The sequence below is a fragment of the Lytechinus variegatus genome, chromosome 2 (assembly GCF_018143015.1).
Source record: "Lytechinus variegatus isolate NC3 chromosome 2, Lvar_3.0, whole genome shotgun sequence".
Lineage (NCBI taxonomy): Eukaryota > Metazoa > Echinodermata > Echinoidea > Temnopleuroida > Toxopneustidae > Lytechinus > Lytechinus variegatus.
The window spans coordinates 80,021,944-80,042,304 of NC_054741.1; the positions used below are offsets into that span (position 1 = coordinate 80,021,944).

Here is a 20,361-nt window from a genome sequence, read left to right on the forward strand (position 1 = left end):
TACTTTGTCGTTATATTATGTTCATGTGCATATTTTGTTTGTTACTATCATTACTTTTAATGATGCAATAATTACTTTTGTCTTTTAGCTCTGCTCTCCCACAACTTTGGCTTAACCGTCTCTTTTGGTCTATCTCTCTTTTCAGCGTATACGCAGGATTTTTGAAAGGGGGGGGGGGTCGAGTTGAATGGATATCAGACAAGCCCATATAAATCCATATATTACAAAAAGGAATTTTTATACTTAGCTTTATGTGGTTTAAAGTATTGTTTCCATCTATTCGAATTGCACACATCCTTTATTCAGCCTTTCGCTGACATACATACTTTACTGAATACTATATATTATTATACACGACGAAAGAAACAAAAGAATAAAAAAGAACGAACGGAAGAGAGAGAAAAAAGGGGAAAACAGAACGAAAAATATAAAAGTCCGGTATTAAAGGTCAAGTCCACCTCAGAAAAATGTTGATTTGAATCAATAGAGAAAAATCAGACAAGCACAATGCTGAAAATTTCATCAAAATCGGATGTAAAATAAGAAAGTTATGACATTTCAAAGTTTTGCTTGTTTTTAACAAAATAGTTATATGAATGAGCCAGTTACATCCAAATGAGAGTCGATGATGTCACTCACTCACTATTTCTTTTTTTTTATTGTTTGAATTATACAATATTTCAATATTTACGAATTTGATGATTATGACCTTGTGGAGCCGTGATATGTGCAAACGCCGGGATATGTGCAAACAACGGTATATGTGCAAAATTTCGCCGGGATTTGTGCAAGCAACGGAATTTGTGCAAACGCCACGCCGGGAAATGTGCAAATCTGTCAAAATTTATCAACGGCATCTGTGCAAACGTGACGACGGGATATGTGCAAATGAACAATTTTCACGGGAAAAGTGCAAACCTCCGGGATATGTGCAAATCACTGCATTTATCCATATAAAGGCTATTTCTAATGAAATGTTTCATAAAATTACTGTTAAAAATGAGAAACATGCCTGCATAAGGGAGAAGCTATACAGTGACATCGAGAAATGAAAAACTATTCAGAGAGGCAGGGGGGGGGGGAAACTGTTGCACCCACAAATGTGATAACGCCCACAAATGTAATAACAATTTACCCACAAATGTAATAATTTTTGATCGCCCACAAATGTAATAATACCCACAAATGTTATAAATTTGAAGGGCTTTTTGGCAAATCCGTTCTTAACTAAAATCCTATGGTAATGCGTTCATATAGCACACAAGTGCAAAGTCTCTTTTCCTGACCCGGTTATTTAACAAATTATGATATAAATCCAAAGTCTTTATTCCAGACCCGGTTGTTTCAAAAATAATAATATATGTCCAAAGTCTTTTTTCCAGACCCGGATGTTTAAGAAATTATAATATATGTCCCAAAGTCTTTTTTCCAGACCCGGTTGTTTCAAAAATCATAATATAAGTCAAAACTTAGATACCATAATGATATTCCAGTGGGGAAAAAACAAAATCGAGCTTAGCCTTTTCTCCAAACCCTGTTAATCAAAAATTGTAAATAACAAAACAACAACAACAACAAGAACTGTATAAAGACTCCATAATCTTATTAATGCTGGATAACATGGACATATAGCGTAGTCTTTCAGCCAGACTCAGTCATTTGTTTTTCAAAATAACGCTAATAGTAAAATTAGAAATAACTCGAAATCTAAGACCAAGCAATCCTTGAACCTAAGGACCTGTTTTTAAAAAGAAGTTTAGAACGTTGTCTTTATTCCAGACCTAATCATTACAAAAATTACGAAAAAGAATCTTCTAACATAAGACCCTATCACATTCTTTTGGAATAACACAAGTTTTAAAACGTTCTCTTTCCTCCAGACCAGGTCATATAAAAAAATGAATTAAAAAAGAAAATCAAATCTAAAACCAATTTTCAAAAGTTACACCCACTAAAAAAATATGTCTTTACCCCCACACCCAGTTTTTTTTATATAATAATACTAAGACCCCTACAAAACATTGTAATTATGCATGGATATAGCAAATGTCCTTTCTCCAGACCTTGTTATTATTATTTTTTTTAATAGTTTTTACCCATATTCTAAAACGAATACCCAATAATCTAACTACTGTGGAATAACATGGAGATCGATTGTAGACTTTTCTCCAGACACAATTATTTCATGAATAAAATAACCCAATAAAACCCAACCCCCAACAGCGAATCTAAGAACAAACAATCTTCCAAATTAAGACCAAGTAGAAAAGCACATGTTTAGAGCGTTGTCTCTTTTACAGACCCAGTCATTAAGAAATTAATTTAAACATTCTTAAAAACATTAGACTTTGTCATATTCTTATTCCTGTTGAATAACATGGATATTATGCTTAGACTTCGTCTAGACCCAGTTATTTATAAGATAAAAAATATTGAAAAAAAAAAACAAAGCTAAGACCAATTTTTTAAATTAAACCCAGTTAAAATGCTTGGGTTTAGAGAGTTGTCTCTACCCCACACCCAGTTCTCTTAAAAATACAAATTAAGCAAAAGAGTAATCAGGAAAATTTAGACACCAGCCTCTCCCAAACTATAAAAAACCTGTGATAACGCATACCACAAAAACGACAAATTAACAAAAGGCGTAAATATTCAGATCTGAATGGTACGCGCCTTAAAAACCCAAAATAACAACGTTATTCTACATTAATGATATTGTGGCGTCTTTGTTAATATTGTTTGTCTGTTTTTATCCTTTCTGATAATTTCCTATTTTGAAATAACATGGTCTAGAGCAAAGACTATTTAAAGACGTTTGTCCCCCTGGAAAGATCAAACCTTAAGATGTTGATGGACCTGAATCCATCGACGGGACAGCCTAACCCCGTAACTCTGGTACGGGTGTGGGAGGGGGTTCCTCTTTCTTTGCCTGTCTCTCTTTCAGTCATTTAAAATCAATTTTTCCCTATCTTATCACTTCTTGATCACATAAATCCTCTCTCTCTGTCTCTCTCTTTACTTTACGGGTCAATATAACCCCAGAAAATATATCTTAGGCCTCTGAGATTATTGGAATTGTAACTAATAAAAAAAATGCTGAATATATTACAAATGGTGCTTGCCCACTGAAAATTTAAAGTACCGAAGAACTTGTTAAAACGTTATTCCCTATTGTTAGAATCATTTTCTTTTATATAATATCTCATAGATCGTCGATCAACAACCTTATCGTTTTGGGGAAGTAATCCTCATATTGTGTGCTGATATCTTATTCCTCAGCTTTTTGTTTTATATTTTAAGGTTTTGTTTTATTTTTTCATAGAATAAAAAGGAATGAATATATAAGAAATAATAATGATAAAAAAGAAGTAATAAAAATAACACTAATTAAAATTGTTACCCTACTTCTCATACAGTGGGTGGCAAAAATAGTCAATCATGACTTATTGCAAATGAAAACATGGAATGGAATGGTTATCCCCTCTTAATCGAATGTTTTTCTTTTATATACTATATCATAGATCGTTGATCAACAACCTTATCGTTTTCGGGAAGTAATCCCCCTATTGGTTACTGATATCTTATTTCTCAGTTTTTTTTCATATGTATTAAAAGTTCTGTTATTTGTGCTTTTTCATAGAAAAAAGGAAGGAATATACAAGAAATTATTTTTTATGGTTTGCAGGGTCGTTCTTTTGTTGTTATTGTTGTGTTTTTAATGATTTCTATATCTGGGTCTGACAAAAAGACTACGCTATATTTTCATATCTGAATGACACGCGCCTCAAAACCCAAGCTAACAACAACAACGTTATTTAGCATAAATAGGATCATGGGTCTTTGTTTTTTTAGAATTATTATAATTTTTGAAATAACCGGGTCTGGAAAAAAGACTTTGGACTTATATTATGATATTTGAATTAAGCGGGTATGGAAAAAAGATTTCGCATTTTTGTGCAATATAGATGCATTACTATAGGGTTTCAGCTTTTAGTTACCGGGTCTGGAGCAAAGACTATGCTTGATTCTCAATTTACTATTAGCGGCTGAAGAAAAGACTAAGCTCGATTCTCATTTTTATTCCACTGGAATATCATTATTGTATCTTAGTTTGGACTTAAATTATAATTTTTTAAATAACCGGGTCTGGAAAAAGACTTTGGAATTATATCATAATTCTTTAAACAACAAGGTATGGAAAAAAGACTTTGGATTTATATCATTATTTTTTAAACAACCGGGTCTGGAAAAAGAGACTTTGGGTTTATATTATTATTTTTGAAACAACCGGGTCTGGAATAAAGACTTTGGATTTATATTATAATTTGTTAAATAACCGGGTCAGGAAAAGAGACTTTGCACTTGTGTGCTATATGAACGCATTACTATAGGATTTTAGTTAAGAACGGATTTGCCAAAAAGCCCTTCAAATTTATAACATTTGTGGGTATTATTACATTTGTGGGCGATCAAAAATTATTACATTTGTGGGTAAAGTGTTATTACATTTATGGGCGTTATTACATTTGTGGGTGCAACAGTTCCCCCCCCCCCCCGCCTCTCTGAATAGCTTTTCATTGCCGATGTCACTGTATAGCTTCTCCCTTATGCAGGCATGTTTCTCATTTTTAACAGTAATTTTATGAAACATTTCATTAGAAATAGCCTTTATATGGATAAATGCAGTGATTTGCACATATCCCGGAGGTTTGCACTTTTCCCGTGAAAATTGTTCATTTGCACATATCCCGTCGTCACGTTTGCACAGATGCCGTTGATAAATTTTGACAGATTTGCACATTTCCCGGCGTGGCGTTTGCACAAATTCCGTTGTTTGCACAAATCCCGGCGAAATTTTGCACATATACCGTTGTTTGCACATATCCCGGCGTTTGCACATATCACGGCTCCACAGACCTCCTTGCCTGAAGCACAAAATGTTAAAATAGTGGAATTCCACGTGTTCAGGGAGGAATGAAACTTCATTTCACATGACAATGACAAGAAAATATAAATATTTCATATGATAAAAAAGAAAAAGTGAGTGAGTGATGTCATCAGTTCCTCATTTGCATACCGACCGAAATGTGCATATAACTGTTTTGTGAAATGAAGCGAAACTTTAAAATGTCATTACTTTCTTATTTTACATCCGATTTTGATGAAATTTTCAGTGCTATGCTTGTTGAATTTTTCTCTTTTTATCAAAATCAAGTTTTTTTTGTTGGGGTGGACTTTTCCTTTAAAGAAAGAAAGACAGGAAGGAAGGAAGGAAGAAAGAAAGAAAGAAATAAAAAAAAAATAAAGTATGAAATAAAAAAAAAACGGAAAAAGGAGCAAGAAAGAAAGAAAAAAAAGAAGAAAGGGAGAAGAGAGAGGGGGTGGACAGAGACAAAATACTAACTAAATATCACGAAGGATGAGTATGATAACAATAGTTGTTTTTTACCCTTTTCGGGAGTTTGGTGACCACCCTCCCAAATCAGTGAGATTGGCCTAGCACAAACGTGTCACTCACTTTGCTCAAAAATGTTTTTGAATAACAATGAGCTAAAATATGATCACATATTGAACTGCTAGTCTCAGTAGAGTGAGCAATGCTGCATGTTCGCGTTTATAGACGAAGGGAGACGAAGTTGACAAAAGAAAATAGTAAATAGAGTTTGGTTGACAATAACTCCATATACTCAGTCTGTTTCGTGTATACTGTATTTTCTTCACCCCCAAATCAACGAAGTGTGACTGTTGTCTGCTTCTGATCACTGTAATAACCCAGTCTCGCTTTCAATATCACTTTATGGAGATATTTTAATATGTTGTAGGCCTATCCGTGAAATTTGAGATCTTTCTGTCGTTAATATGAGATACAAGCTTCGAGGCAGGCCTGATCATGTGAGTTTGTGTTGGTAATCAAAGTTTTTGGACTTCCGGGTTGATTCTACCACTTGATACTCTTGAAAATGTTGGTTCGCGATATGTCAACGTGCTTTGGATGACGATCAGTGCGTCATTTAGAATAGGCCTACCCAATGCAGGTACATTTTTTTTTACTAGACATGTCCAAATCTGAAAGTCACTTGCAGTGATATATGATAACGACGACGAGACATCACTTGCAATGGGGGCCGCTTGTCAAAAAGAGAATAACTGGCAGACTGAAATATTTTTGAGGAAATTAAGCTCCAGGAACAAAAATTATGATAAGCAGACAGATAACGCCGATGGCAAGTCAGCCAAGTCAGTGATAATCGAACTCAGTAAGAAGGAACAGAATGAACAAAAGAAGACAATCGTTGTTCCTGATGGTGATTTTCTTCTCTACTGGTTGACAGTGGTCAGCATCGCTGTGGTGTATAATCTCTGGGTGTTGATTGCCCGTGAGGCCTGGCCAGAGCTCCAGGATAAGAGTCCCGTTGGTTGGTTCCTTGCGGACTACTTCTGTGACTTTATCTACATTCTTGACATCGTGGTCCAGGCCCGTACTGCGTACCTAGAGCATGGTCTCCATGTTGTAGATGAGAAGAAACTCCTGAGACATTATGTCCGATCCAGGTACTGCATCATAGACACCCTCTCTCTCCTACCAACCGATCTATTCTATCTCCTGGACACTAGGCATCTACATCCTATTGTTAGATGTCCAAGATTTATTCGGGTCTACAGATTCTATGGGTGGTATGTAAAAGTCGAGTACAGAATACAGTTTCCGAATGTCTTCCGTGTCTTAAATCATATCCACATACTGCTGTTAGGTCTTCACTGGACTGGTGCGATATATTATCTTATCAGCACAAGTAACGCAATTGTAGGAGCAAACTCACAACCAAATGAGTGGGTTTTGTCGGATCCCCTCGGAAGGAATGCAACGTTGGTTCATAAATACCTAACATCTTTCTACTGGTCAACATTGACATTGACCACTATAGGCGACCTCCCGTCTCCCAGCTATGGGATTGAGTGAGTAATCGTTCCACCCGATTCACATGCATCAGTTGTCATCTAAGGAACAAGATATTTTGAATAAAGGAGAATAATATCATTCTATAGTTTCACATATTCAAACTGATCTTTTACCATTTGGATCGTATGCCATCATAAGCTGAGTAAATCGTCAGGGTATGCAGAGTTGACTTGAGTAGCTTTGGTGATGTACGTGTACTGTTGTCCGTAATAATATATTATTATTTTGAGATTATTAATAGTAACAACTACCCTGTGATAAAAAATACTTTACTTCCGGAGCCTAACGTTTATAATATATATTTTTGTTAATGGTAATGTTTCTATCGGTGAATTATGGGGAATAATGATGTCAATAAAATGCCCTGGCTCTTAAGAGCGCATGATGAATGTTATCTTATATTGGTTTTGAGAATTTATAAGCACAAATGAACTTATCAAACCCAGTTTTGATTGGTTTCACAACCGTCGATCTTTGCTTCAAAGTAGCTACACATACCCTTTAAGCAAATATTAACCTCCTCATGCTCATATAAAGATATGCTGACAAGAGCTATCTTATTTCACAGCCGTGTCGAAATTCATACCCTCACCTTTATCATCGTATTGATGTATCAGGGAACCACTTTCTACCATTTTGTTTAGCTTCCCCATTATTTGACCAGTGAGATACATATCCTTTTAATGGCACAGTCCTTAAAACTTCTCTATTAGGTCAGTATACCTGACAATTGAGCGCGCTTCGCGCACACTCTAAGTGACACAAATGTTTTGCTGGTGCCCCCCCCATGCAGTGACCCATGGTTCGCCACTGCATGTATCTCTTCAGCTTCTGTATGTTTCTAATGGGGTGTTGCAAGAAACTTGCGATCAATTGCAAGTCAATTTTGGTCCCTAAATCAATAATATGTCTTGCAGTTAATTGCAAATTAGTGATTGATTGCTAATTTTAGGTCCTTGAAACAAGAAGTTTAATCTGATTTGCTAAAGCTAACGTTGATCTATCAGTTGTAAAATTGCAACAGAATATTTGCAGTTGATCGCAAATATTTTCTTGCAACACCCCCCTTAGACTGTATCTTTCCATTATACATACCATGCGATAAACAAATTAATGTTTGTACTTTTTCGATGTATAAGTTATTGATGACATGAGTAACTCACTTTGTCATTACATCGAAAAAGTACATACGTGTTTGAGAATTTATGTTACTTCAATGTGTCATATCATGATTATATACTTTCTTCATTGATCGAATGGAAAAGTAAATATTTCTTTGAAACAGAAAAAAAACGATAAGTGATTTTCCGGTCATTAATTCATATTTTGTTCTAATTATCAGGTCTATTACATATATAATTTTTTTTCGAATAAGTACACGCGGAAAATAGACCATGAACTTAATCATTATAATGTTTATCCAAATATTAATTTTCAGGTATGTCGTGCAAATAGTTGGTTATCTGGCTGGTATTTTTATCTTCGCTTCAGTTGTAGGTACGAAATAATGTTTCTAATCTCTCTCTTCTATATGCAGTAGATTTGTGTTTGTCAACCTATTCTGATTAATTTTTATTTATTGCTTTGCTTTATCAATGATAGTCATGGATAGCTCAAGATCCTTTTCAGATGTATTGTGCCCGCTTCCGTGGAATGTTGATATTGGGACTTACAGCCTTAAATGAGAAATTCACTCCGACATTAAGTTAGTTTTAAATGAAGCAGGAAAGGAGGGATTTCTGTCAATGATATTATTTTTTAAAAACCATCAAAAAATTAGAGTTTACGAGTTTTAATGTCATGTAATATAATTTCATATGTTTTTATTGTTCATAAGGAGTGGAAATAGTTTTATTGCAACTTGTATGAAATAATGTATTTGTATTGTGAAAAAAATGGAATAACATGGTACTTAATAACATTCATATCACTTAATGGAGGAGCTGCTCGCATGAGTCTCAAAATCACAATTTAAATAAACCATCAATTTATCTTTGATGGATTTCTTCCAAATATTCATTGTTGTGTTTCCATTACTTTCCTGCTTTTTCTAAACCAACTTGACGTCAAGAAGTCACCCCCTCCTTCTTTCTCATATTATAATCTTTCACACGGAAAATAATCTGGTTACGCCCTGAACTATATTTTAAGGGCCTATCGAGCTTAAAAATAATTAAATTCAATTGTTTCAAGCTGAGTGTTTGACTACTTATCAGGGGAGTTTGAAATAAGTATTTACAATTCTATGTTGCCCTTTATGTTATCAAAGTTTTATATTTTGATTTTTCTTTTCGTTTCTTTTAATGTGTGTTTGAGGTGAATAAATTACAATTTTCAGGTTTATATGTTGATCATAAATTCATATATATACAGTTGAGGCCAAAAGTTTACATACACCCATGGAATTCAGTGAAATTTGTTCGCTTGCCAAACATCGTAAAATCAAATATATCTTCAGAAATATAAATACTACCAAGACGAATTTGGTATCAAATGAAAGAGCGTATAAGCTCTTTCACATGATTGGCATGCCGTTGGGATTAAAATATATTTCAGGTGGAATTTTCTTTGAAGAAAAAAAAGTAATGTTCGTGCCAAATATATTTTGTTGCTTATTATATTTTCAAACATCGTTTCATATAAAATGAATAATATAAATGTCAAATCTGGGATTTACTTTACATTTTCTATCATGATATGTCACCACTTCACAATAAAGTGTAATCTGAAATGTTTGTGTCGAGAAGTAACTAGCACACGTTTTCATATATCAATATAATTGGACATGGTAGGGTAAATTAATGATTTAATTGACATTAATCAATTATTCTCTGATTTAAATCACCAGGACAGGTCAGTGCCATCATCTCCAATCGTAATGCAACTCGGATGGACTTTGAGCGCCAAGTAGTAAGTCGAAAACTAAAAGTGGTTTTAGTTTTGTCGCTTGTTATAATCATGTGCTTTTCTCGTAACATTAATCATGAATTGAATTGAATTGAATTTATTACAGAACGTCACTGGAAAAACAAGAAAATATATAAACAAACACAAAATAGTATTTTTTGTCAAACAAAACAAAAGACAAAATCATGTCTATGAAGGTATGTAGGTACCACGTTGTCTTTAATATTACGACAGAGGATGTTGATTATAAAGCAATGTAATTGTTTGATAATTTTCAGTAGTCTCATGTACTAAGATTCCATTGAATAGTATCGATCATTCCTTTAATTGTTGTTGTCCCGGATTGTTGCAAATCGCTTTTGTGACAAGAATTCAACCAAAGCTAAAATAACACTGTATTTCTATGAACCAACCATTGAAAAAATCTTTTAAAATTTATTCATTAAAAGTTATTTGCATCTATCCACGATTCTTGTATATTTACCCATCCTTTTACAGGATCATGCTAAGAGATACATGAGAAGAAACAATGTTCCGAGATCACTTCAATTACGAGTACTAAGATGGTATGATTACACATGGTCAAGGTAAGACAGGCTGTATAGACTGAAGATTTGTTTTTGAATATGGACAATAACTTCTTATTTTTATAAGCCAAGTAAAATTAATACGTGTAGAGATTAAATTTACGAAATAACCCCCACATCGCCTTATCCTTACTATCCGTGATAGGGAAGGGGGTATGATAGAGCTCGCGGAAACGCGGGGGACCTCGTCACTTAAAAAAAATGATAATGATGATAATAATGGTCTTAATATTGATGACACATATCATTATTGAACATATCAATATTGTTGATATATCGATGGCATGAATTACATGATGATGCTAATACTATATGCCTATCGCCTCGAATCCATTCTTTTACTCATTTTGTTACTCCTCCTCCGACCCCCCCCCCCCGCAGATCTTTTCATTCACCATCAGTTTTATGAGAAAGGGGGACTTCATCACTCTGAAAGGGGCATGGATTCAAAGAAAGGATTAATACGCACAATTAAAAAGGATTGGTCAAAATAACCAAATTTGTTTATGAATATTGCACTCTAAAAAATATTTACCAAATATTGGGTAAAGTGGGAACATGCATGTTGGTTGGGTAAAAAAAAATATTTGGTGAACTTAATGCAATGTTGCGTAGAAATAGAACAATATGGGGTATGAAAATAATACCAAGCAAACATGCATGTTCCCTTTCTACCCAATATTGAGTAAAATTTTACTCAGTGTTTTTATAGTATGTGTCTGACGGATAAAAATGGAAAATATCAATCCAAATTCCAGTTGGCACTTATCAATAAATTGGGTGAGTTTGACCAATTTGGCGAACGAACACATATTAACAATTTTTTGACAAAGAAAACTGTATTGAAAAATCATGTATTCACAAAATATTAATCATATTTTTTATATAATTAACAACTTGTATGGTTTTGATTGTAGAGGGGCCACTCATGGACAATGTGATGTTAATTCCTTAGGTCTTCTCCCAGATACACATCGCACAGAACTCGCTCTTCATGTCAATCTACAAACACTTAAAAGGGTAATTTTCAATTCCATTCAATTTGCATTTATTTCATTCTCGGTTAAAAAAAATAATATAAAATATACAAAATTATTAGGAAGCAAAAGTTACAGTTAAAATGAAACGGGGAACTGCAAAAAACAACAACAAAAAAACAAGAAGCCTTGTACATGCGCATGGCTCAAAACATTGAGTGCGAGAAGGAAGTTTAGAAGCAAAGGAAGAAAAACAGATGACCAAATGATAGTAACTACTACTACTATTACTACTACTAATAATGATGATATTAATAATGATGATGATGATGGTGTTGATGATGATCGTGATAACGGTGATGATGAAGATGATGATGATAAATGATGATGGAGAAGAAGAAGAGATGATGATTAGGAACATGACGAATATAAAGAGGACGACGATAATGATGGTGATGATGATGAAGATAAAGAAGGAGAAGAAGAACAGCATCAAGAAAAGAAAAGAAGTATAAAGAAGTACAAAGAAATAACATTTGAGAAGAAATTTGAAAATTAGAAAAGGGAAATAAATACAAGGGAAAAGAACAAAAAAATTAACCCACGGGTCTCTTATGTATTTTTTTTTCATTATCCAGGTTTCTCTTTTCAAGGTATGTCCACCAGAAATCTTGCCTGATTTAGTTCTTCGGATGAAATTCCGCATATGTACCCCTGGTGATATAGTTTGTAAGCTAGGGGCGATCGCACGGGAGATGTTCTTCATATCGGATGGCCTTTTCAAAGTTACTGAGTGAGTATCTTCGTAAATTATTATCTATTTTATTATGCTTTACTAATGATAATATCAATAAAAAAAACCCGAAATAAATGAACACTGCTCTACGTAGTACATGACAGCCCCCTCCCCCCAAAAAAACACTCTTTAATTATAATTTACGATCGAATAGGCATACATCACATTCTTGGTTAGGTAGTCGAAGGGTATTTTAGTTGTTTTTCCTTACTTTATATAGACGGAAATATGCAAGATGAATTAAGAAATTCAAACTGAAATTAAAAACTCGCATATATTAATTTCAAACAGGAAAAAATAATTCAAACTGAATTCATCTGTTCATAGTGTACCTTTGTTCACATTTATCCAAATGAATTGGAGCAATTGGGATGGTCGAATATCGCATTTATTTAGGCCTATGATGAGTTTTACAACGAAAAAGAGTCATTGTCTTTTTTGTTCTCGCTCGCTCCGCCAGAGCGTATAATATATGGGTTTGGCATAGTCAGAATGATGGGGGCCATAACTGTATATCTGATATAGATCATGATTTTGACTAAATTTGAATCAAGGTAGATCGGAAGCAAGAATTTAGACCAGTTAGGTGTCAAATTTGGCAGCTGGCAAAATTACCCTGTCCATTTCCAGCTGATCCATTGCTTATCTTTGAACATGGTTCAGGCCCAATAAGCACCCCCCCCCCTCCTCAAAGAAAAGGAAAGAAAAAGTACAGAATCGCCATTGATTTTTTTTAAGTCAGGACCCCAAAGAAATACGGAGATGTAGGGGGCTCCATACTTCTCGGGTACCTTCCATACAATTATGGTACCCCCAACCCTTTCCCGGCTCCCAAACTAGAAAATGGATTAATGCCCAAACATTGATTGAAACAATGTATTCCATAATTATAGTCAAGGGCAGAAACAAGACACATACTGAATTTTAAAAGGTAGATGGTATTCATAATATCAAGAAATAATTGGATTTATCTCCTATTATTTTTGTTCACGTACATTCAAGTGGTACAGGTCGGATAGTAGCTTCTCGGGCTTCTGGTGAATACTTCGGAGAGATCGGCATACTCAACTTGAAAGAAAATAGTTACAGGTAAAACAATGATAGCAGAACTCAATAAAAAATATGGGGTAAGATGGGCAAAAATCAAAGAAGAATGAAAGTACTTGCATCATTTACGTTATACTAATTGTATCGTTGTTCCCTATTTCAGCGATCAAAGCAATTTCATTATTAGAGGTGTTTAAACAGCTATTTAAAAAAAAAATCGCTTTTAAAATGGACAGTTAAGGTGATTGGAAAGAAAGAGATTATCGTTTGAACTGGTCATTTTGGGACAAAAAGATATTCGAAACTAAGATAAATGTGTCAGGACTAAAAATGTTGTACCTTAAAAGGTTTAAATTGTACTTTGCAGTGTGCACTATATACATGATATATGCCCCACCAAATAATGATTGTTGTATTTATTCTTCCTGTAACTTGATATGAGCCATATCTGTATGATAAATTTGTTAAGAAATTATAACTTTCTTGATACTGAATTCTGTGGGCGCTATACCAACTTAATCATAACCTTGAAATTGTCAGGAGGACGGCTAACGTGCAATCGGTGGGATTCTCCGAGCTCTTCACACTGTCTAAAGATGACATCATTGACGTTCTTAAAGATTACCCAGCAGTTATGGTATGTAGACTGGTAAAGACATGGAGGTAGGCATATTAATCGAGATTTGCTTTTAGATTGGTCCCCATTGCAATCATTTTCCGTCGCAAAAAAGGGAAATCATGCAGCACACTGATAAATATTAACTGCACTGAAAATGACAACATTCCCCACCCCCCTCGCCCTTGCATAACTTATCTTTATCTCCTTTTCCTTCGAATTCCCGATAACCTCCGATCAATACCAAATCATCAATACGAATATCAATAATAATGATTATTAGCCAAGGCTCATAATCGAATAGAATTATTTCAATATCTTCTGCATCATTAGGCATATCATGATCATCATTATTAACCACTATCACCGTTTTCATCCTCATCGTCATAGTCGTTTTCGGAGTCGTCACCGACACCATCGCCACCGTCGTCATATTCATGTCATATCATTCAGTAATGATAAATATAGCCACCATTATTGATTCTCATTGCCTTCAACAATATATTTTTTTCTTACATAATGACTGAGAACAGAACACGATACAAGAAGAAGGGATGCGAAGACTCGAGACATTGAGGCCACAGCCCAACAAAATCGAGAATGACGCCGGTGATGGTCACTCTGAAACGAATGTTGATGACGATACTGATGATCAAGTCAGTAAAGACACAGCAATTCTGTAAGTCAATCTTTAGATCGGTTTTATCATGAATATGGACGCCAGTTTAAATTAGAAAGATGTATGTTGAAGATCCTTTTAAAGCATATCATACATTGCAAAACATCGGTAATGAGGCAGAAGGAATATAAACCATTCAGTAGGCAGGATGAAAAAAAATAAATTCTAGTATTCAAGGAATACCAATGACCTTGGTAGAACTTTACACAAACCATACCAATACCCATATTCATGAACTTTAAAGGTTGTTTAAATATGTAGATTTTCATTACCAGAGTTATCCTATATCAATTACAAACTTCTCTTATCAGTGCATTTGATCCACCAGAGGGAACCACCAAACACCAAGAAGATAAAGCAGAAGTACATGACCAAGGCCAGAATTCATTAGGAACACAACGGGTTAGCGTAGTCGAAACCGAAGTACAGGCCAAAAACATGACATCGTCAACAACCTTGGGATTGGAGGAAACACGATCGGACCAAATTGTAAGCAAATCACTAATGCATTTTATCAGAGGTTTCGTGGTATGCATCGATCCTTAGGGAACCTAAAAGATTAACATGCTTTTCCAGAAGGTTCCCATTTTATGTCATATTGCTGTCTTATCTTTCTCCTTACTTTGTAATTTTATTGTTGACTTTGAAATGAAATAATCTTAATCAATCAATCAATCAATTTCATGATAATAAGTAAATCTACCGAAATCACACCTATCAATCGAGATCAACGGAATATTCGGTTTCTGTTTCTGTTAATGGTAACTCGGCAGGACAGCTTTTCTGCTGGTAAACGCCAAGCTGGTTTATAAGCAATTACCTATTTATTAAACATTTTACGTCTAGTTTAATCAGTTATTGCGACTGACCTTATAAACGACAGATATTACTCTCGGGCCTTTTTATCAAAGTGGAGACAATGACAGAGTGGGATTCGAACACACAACCCTGCGATTATGAGTCCAATGCTCTAACCACACGGTCTATAAAGACGCAACAAGACACCCGCCCTCAATAAAAATAACCGAAAAAAAAATGAGAAAATCACACATTTTACATCTTTATATACTATGAAGTTAACATGCTCGAAGCCGGTGACGAACATGCGTCATGTAACTAATTGACAATAATTGGCTGATTTTTTTTTATATTTATAGAAGTTTTAACATTGTTGTTTGTTTTTCACAGGGTCCATTCGCTCAAGTGGTAAGGATTATGGAAGAAGAAAGAAACACTCTGAGAGAGAAGAATAGGACACTGCAACAAGATAACGAGTCTAAACACGCAAATATTCTAGCACTTGAAAATCGAATAGCTGAATTCGAGGTAAGGTTGAACAAAATAATTATCGGTTCACTTTCCACATTTCGTCATAGTAAAATCCATTAGGAATCAGTTTTCACTAGCTTGTTTGTCCTCTTATATTTTGGGATATCATTATGGGCAGTCGTGAGTGCATCTTTCTAAGGATATTTTGACGATCTTCTTTTCTTCCGCACTCGTTTCCAGCCCCTCCCCCACTCACTCTTCCCCTCCCCATTCACTCTCCCCCCTCTCTCTCTCTTCCTTTCTATCTCCCTTCCTTGTACAGCTTTGTTTTGTTTTTTAATTGTATTCTTTATTCTGTTTTCTATTATTTTTTTCTTGTTCTTGTATCGTTTTCTTAACATGCCATGTTCAGTTGTTCTTGTAACGTTCTGCTATGTGCTCTTCCTGTAACGTTTTACTTCGTGTTGTTCCTTTCACTTGCCCTGTCATATCTTGTTATTATCCAACCTCATTTGTCTGTTATTGGAAGAATGTGATAAAAAGCCTTATCAATACATTTAAAAGACATTTGAGTTTGATTTTAAATAAACCAGTGATGAATTGTAAAAGACATTTTCAATATTTTCATTTATACTCATATTTGAAAGGGATCTTCATTAAAGGTCAAGTCCACCTTTTGAAAATGTTGATTTGAATCAATAGAGAAAAATCAGATAAGCATAATGCTGAAAATTTCATCAAAATCGGATGTAAAATAAGAAAGTTATGACATTTTAAAATTTCGCTCATTTTTCACAAAATAGTTATATGAACAGCGTAGTCACAAGCAAATGAGAGAATCGATGATGTCCCTCACTCACTATTTCTTTTGGGTTTTTTTATTGTTCGAATTATACATTATTTCAATTTTTGCAATAAGGACCAACTTGACTGAACCATAAAATGTTAAGCAATGGTAATTCAACATGTTCAGGGAGAACTAAAACTTTGTTTCACAGGACAGTGAGGAGAAAATTAGAATATTTCATATTTCATATAATAAAATACAAAAGAAATAGTGAGTGATGTCATCAGTTCCCTCATTTGCATACCGACCGGGATGTGCATATAACTGTTTTGTGAAATTTAACGAAATTTTAAAATGTCATAACTACATCCGATTTTGATGAAATTTTCAGTGTTATGCTTGTTGGATTTTTCTCTTTTCATTCAAATCAAGTTTTTGTTGTGGTGAACTGGTCCTTTAACAAGCTATGCTTGCCATTTCACTTCATTATGTTGTATTGTATTTCGTCTTACTTTGTAATTTTGTTGGAAATTTGAAATAAAAGAAAGCTAAATTCTCAACCAATTAATAAATCAACCAATAAATCAACCAACCAATCAATCAATCAAACAATTAAACAATCAATCAATCAACAAACCAATCAATCAACCAACCAGCCAATGAATGAATCAATCAACCAGCCAGCCAGCCAGCCTGTCAACCAATCAATCAATCAACCAACCAATCCACCATTCAATCAATCAACCAACCATTCAGTCAGTCAATCGATCAACCAATAGATCAATCAGTCAATCAACCAATCAATCAATCAATCAATCAATCAATCAATCAATCAGTCAATCAACCAATCAATCAATCAACCAATCAATCAATCAATCAATCAATCAATCAATCAACCAATCAATTAATCAATCAATCAATCAGTCAATCAATCAATCAGTCAATCAACCAATCAATCAGTCAATTTTTGAACGAGAACAATGTATAAGTAACATCACCTCACTAACAATTCCCTTGTGGCATTTACAAAATTACATATCTACACCACACATTTTCATCAGCTAAGTAAAACTTTCCTTGACTATGACTTGTTCAGTGAGGAGGTACAGAAGATTTGAATGAAATTCTGTTTTATTATTATAGGAAATGCAATGGACAACAACGGACAGAATAAAGACACTCGAACGAGAGAGCGAGTCAAAGGAAGCAACCATTCAAGAACTGAAGAAACAAATAAAATTATTAGAGGATGCAGAGTCCAATGACATGCCATAAGATCTTACCTATGGTTGAATCTGTTCCAGCTATTACTAGAAGACCGTTGAGACAAAAAATTGTTTTGTAAAATGAATGAGTTGGAATAGATTAAAGTGACTTACTCAGCTGCATGCATGCAACCTTTATCTAAATTTCAATACTGGAATCTTCGAAGATTTGTAGTTAAAAATGGTCATGAGGTTTCTTTGTCCGGAATTCAATTTCAATTCAATTCAATTCATTTATTTCTATATTCAAATTCAAATTGTACAATGTAAAAAACATGATAAAATACAAACAAGAATCAATTAAGAATGACAAAAATACAACAAAACAATACAAAAAACAACCAAATCAGCTCTAATTTTTTTTTATCTCTTTCAATATATTCTGATGTTCATTGTAATAATATACTTTCTTGATTATTATTTTCGTCTACTCTGCAAAAACTCCTGTGTTGATTTAACACCAGCCCGGAATCTATATATATGTGCTAATAAGGTGCGACTTTTGGGAAAGTGCAACGTATGTATGTATGTGATTAGGTAACGGTATTTGTAATTCAGGTCAGTTATCGGATTGTTTTCTTTACCTAAATCTAACTAAATATAATTATGTCTGGTCCCTTTGTTTTATTCATTCTGTAATCGAAACTAAACTCATTTTCATTCAATCTATTCATCTAATGAACAACTTGTGTGTTTTTTCCCATTTTTTCTCCCTTCCATCGTTGTCAAAAACCTTATTTATCATGTTTATTATTGTACCAAAGAAATTGGGAAGAGTTCTTATAGCCTACGTCTGTGTGGATTCAGAAAAAAAAACGACTGTATAGTGGTATGTATCTGTTTAGTTTATATCGCCGTCCATTTTCATATATTTAGCTCAGCCTTGAATAATGCTAATTGATATTCACGATGTAGTAGTTTACAAAATTGCTCGTGTTATGTCTCGACATTTAAACATTCCATGTAATTCGCTATTATTACCATAATTATAATGCTTACTTTGTTAATGTCTCTGGGAGGCCGAAGATTGATGTGTACACATGTGGCTGAATATATGTAGTACCGATAGAAAAATTAGATTAATATGAGACTAGATTGACCATTTCAGTCGATTATATCTGAAAATGAAGATTTCTGAGGCACTTGTTTACGTAATTAAGTAGATTGATATTAATTCCACGAAATGGTTCACTGAATATTTTCTTCTTTTTTTCTTAGTCGCTATGAACAATAACAATTTATCTGAGAAAAAATAATTTATTGAGAAATTACTATTCAAATATGCCTTATTACCAAAGATAAATTATTTTCCATATTTGTCAAATATCGCAATTATAGACATGATTGGCAAATGAACAAACACCGTTTGCTTTACAAAGTCAAAGTATGCTTTGAAAAAATGAAAATAAAGCAGGCACAGATCCAGGCTTTGGATGAGGGGGAATGTGCCCCCCTTTGGCTAAAAGTTACACCCGGTTGTACGTGACGAGAAGTGGCCATTTTGGAAGAAAGGATGGTTTCGAATCTTTTTGTCAGAGTCCCATTTTTTCTAAACAAAATTGATCCACTTTCAGTTCCCATCTCCATTATTATGAAATCCCAGATTCAAACATCACAATCTTCATTCCGTTTACACAGAAACACTATTCCAAGCATTGGCCCCTCGGCCTGACGACCCATGTTTAAGATGGGGGGGGGGGGAGGGGGAGGCAAAGTGAAAAAAGTGTCCAAACATGTTCGGCTCGCTTTGCACATCGAATTATGGTAAAGAATTTCGCGCGCATAGCGCGCCGAAAAGTTTATAATTTTGTGTCTCTGATAGTATTTTTTTTGTTTCATGGTTTTACAGTGCTTTACAGTGCCTTTTGAAACATACATTTTCATTACATATTATGCATTTTTCAAGTCGTTAAAATTATAAGGCTGAGGCTAATAAAAATATTTGCCCCAATATCTTCATGGGGTGTCCCCTGCCCCCGGATGCCTGTTAACGTAATAAGAGAAATATTAGCTCTTAAGAATTTGTGAGTGTTAGACAATTTTGAGAAGTGGGGTTTTTTAATGATTTTTTTCTAAAATTACGAGCGAACGAAGCAAGAGAGTCGATCGGCCATATATCAAATAACGCTGAAATATTGAATTAACCCCTCCCCAAAAAATAAATAAATAAATACCAGGTTAGCCTATATTTTGGATGAATGCGAGCGAGCCCCGAAACTAATACGTCAATGGTATTTTGTGATGCCAATCTATCCTCCTGATGCACTTGACCTTGTTAGTCAGTAAAGTTACACCCCTATTACCTTGTATGCTGCCTCGGCTCGTAGACTGCAGGCACAGTCCCTGATTGGAACTTTGATCAACAGGTGTGTCTCCATGCAAAGACTGGCACATACCTGAGCGAGAGAGCCTTCAGTACACCAGGCAAGGCATGAGTAGGCTGCCCATTAAGACCCACCGGGGGAGCGTT

General features: G+C 34.5%; 1 protein-coding gene across 2 annotated transcripts; it reads left to right on the plus strand.

Annotated features, from left to right (window-relative positions):
* The first annotated feature begins 5,692 nt into the window (after positions 1-5,692).
* On the plus strand, positions 5,693-18,143 carry LOC121409194 (cyclic nucleotide-gated channel cone photoreceptor subunit alpha-like). Of its 2 annotated transcripts, none has more exons than XM_041601048.1 (12): positions 5,693-6,552; positions 8,400-8,458; positions 9,810-9,871; positions 10,367-10,455; positions 11,373-11,475; positions 12,071-12,225; positions 13,231-13,317; positions 13,816-13,912; positions 14,425-14,570; positions 14,882-15,059; positions 15,759-15,896; positions 17,770-18,143. In XM_041601048.1, the coding sequence occupies exons 1-12, from the start codon at positions 6,119-6,121 to the stop codon at positions 17,899-17,901; spliced, it is 1,680 nt and encodes a 559-aa protein (XP_041456982.1). In that variant the 5' UTR covers positions 5,693-6,118; the 3' UTR covers positions 17,902-18,143. The 2 variants fall into 2 exon arrangements, with proteins under 2 accessions (XP_041456982.1, XP_041456981.1); XM_041601047.1 differs by having other exon boundaries at positions 5,694-6,957; positions 17,770-18,142.
* The last annotated feature ends 2,218 nt before the right edge of the window (positions 18,144-20,361 follow it).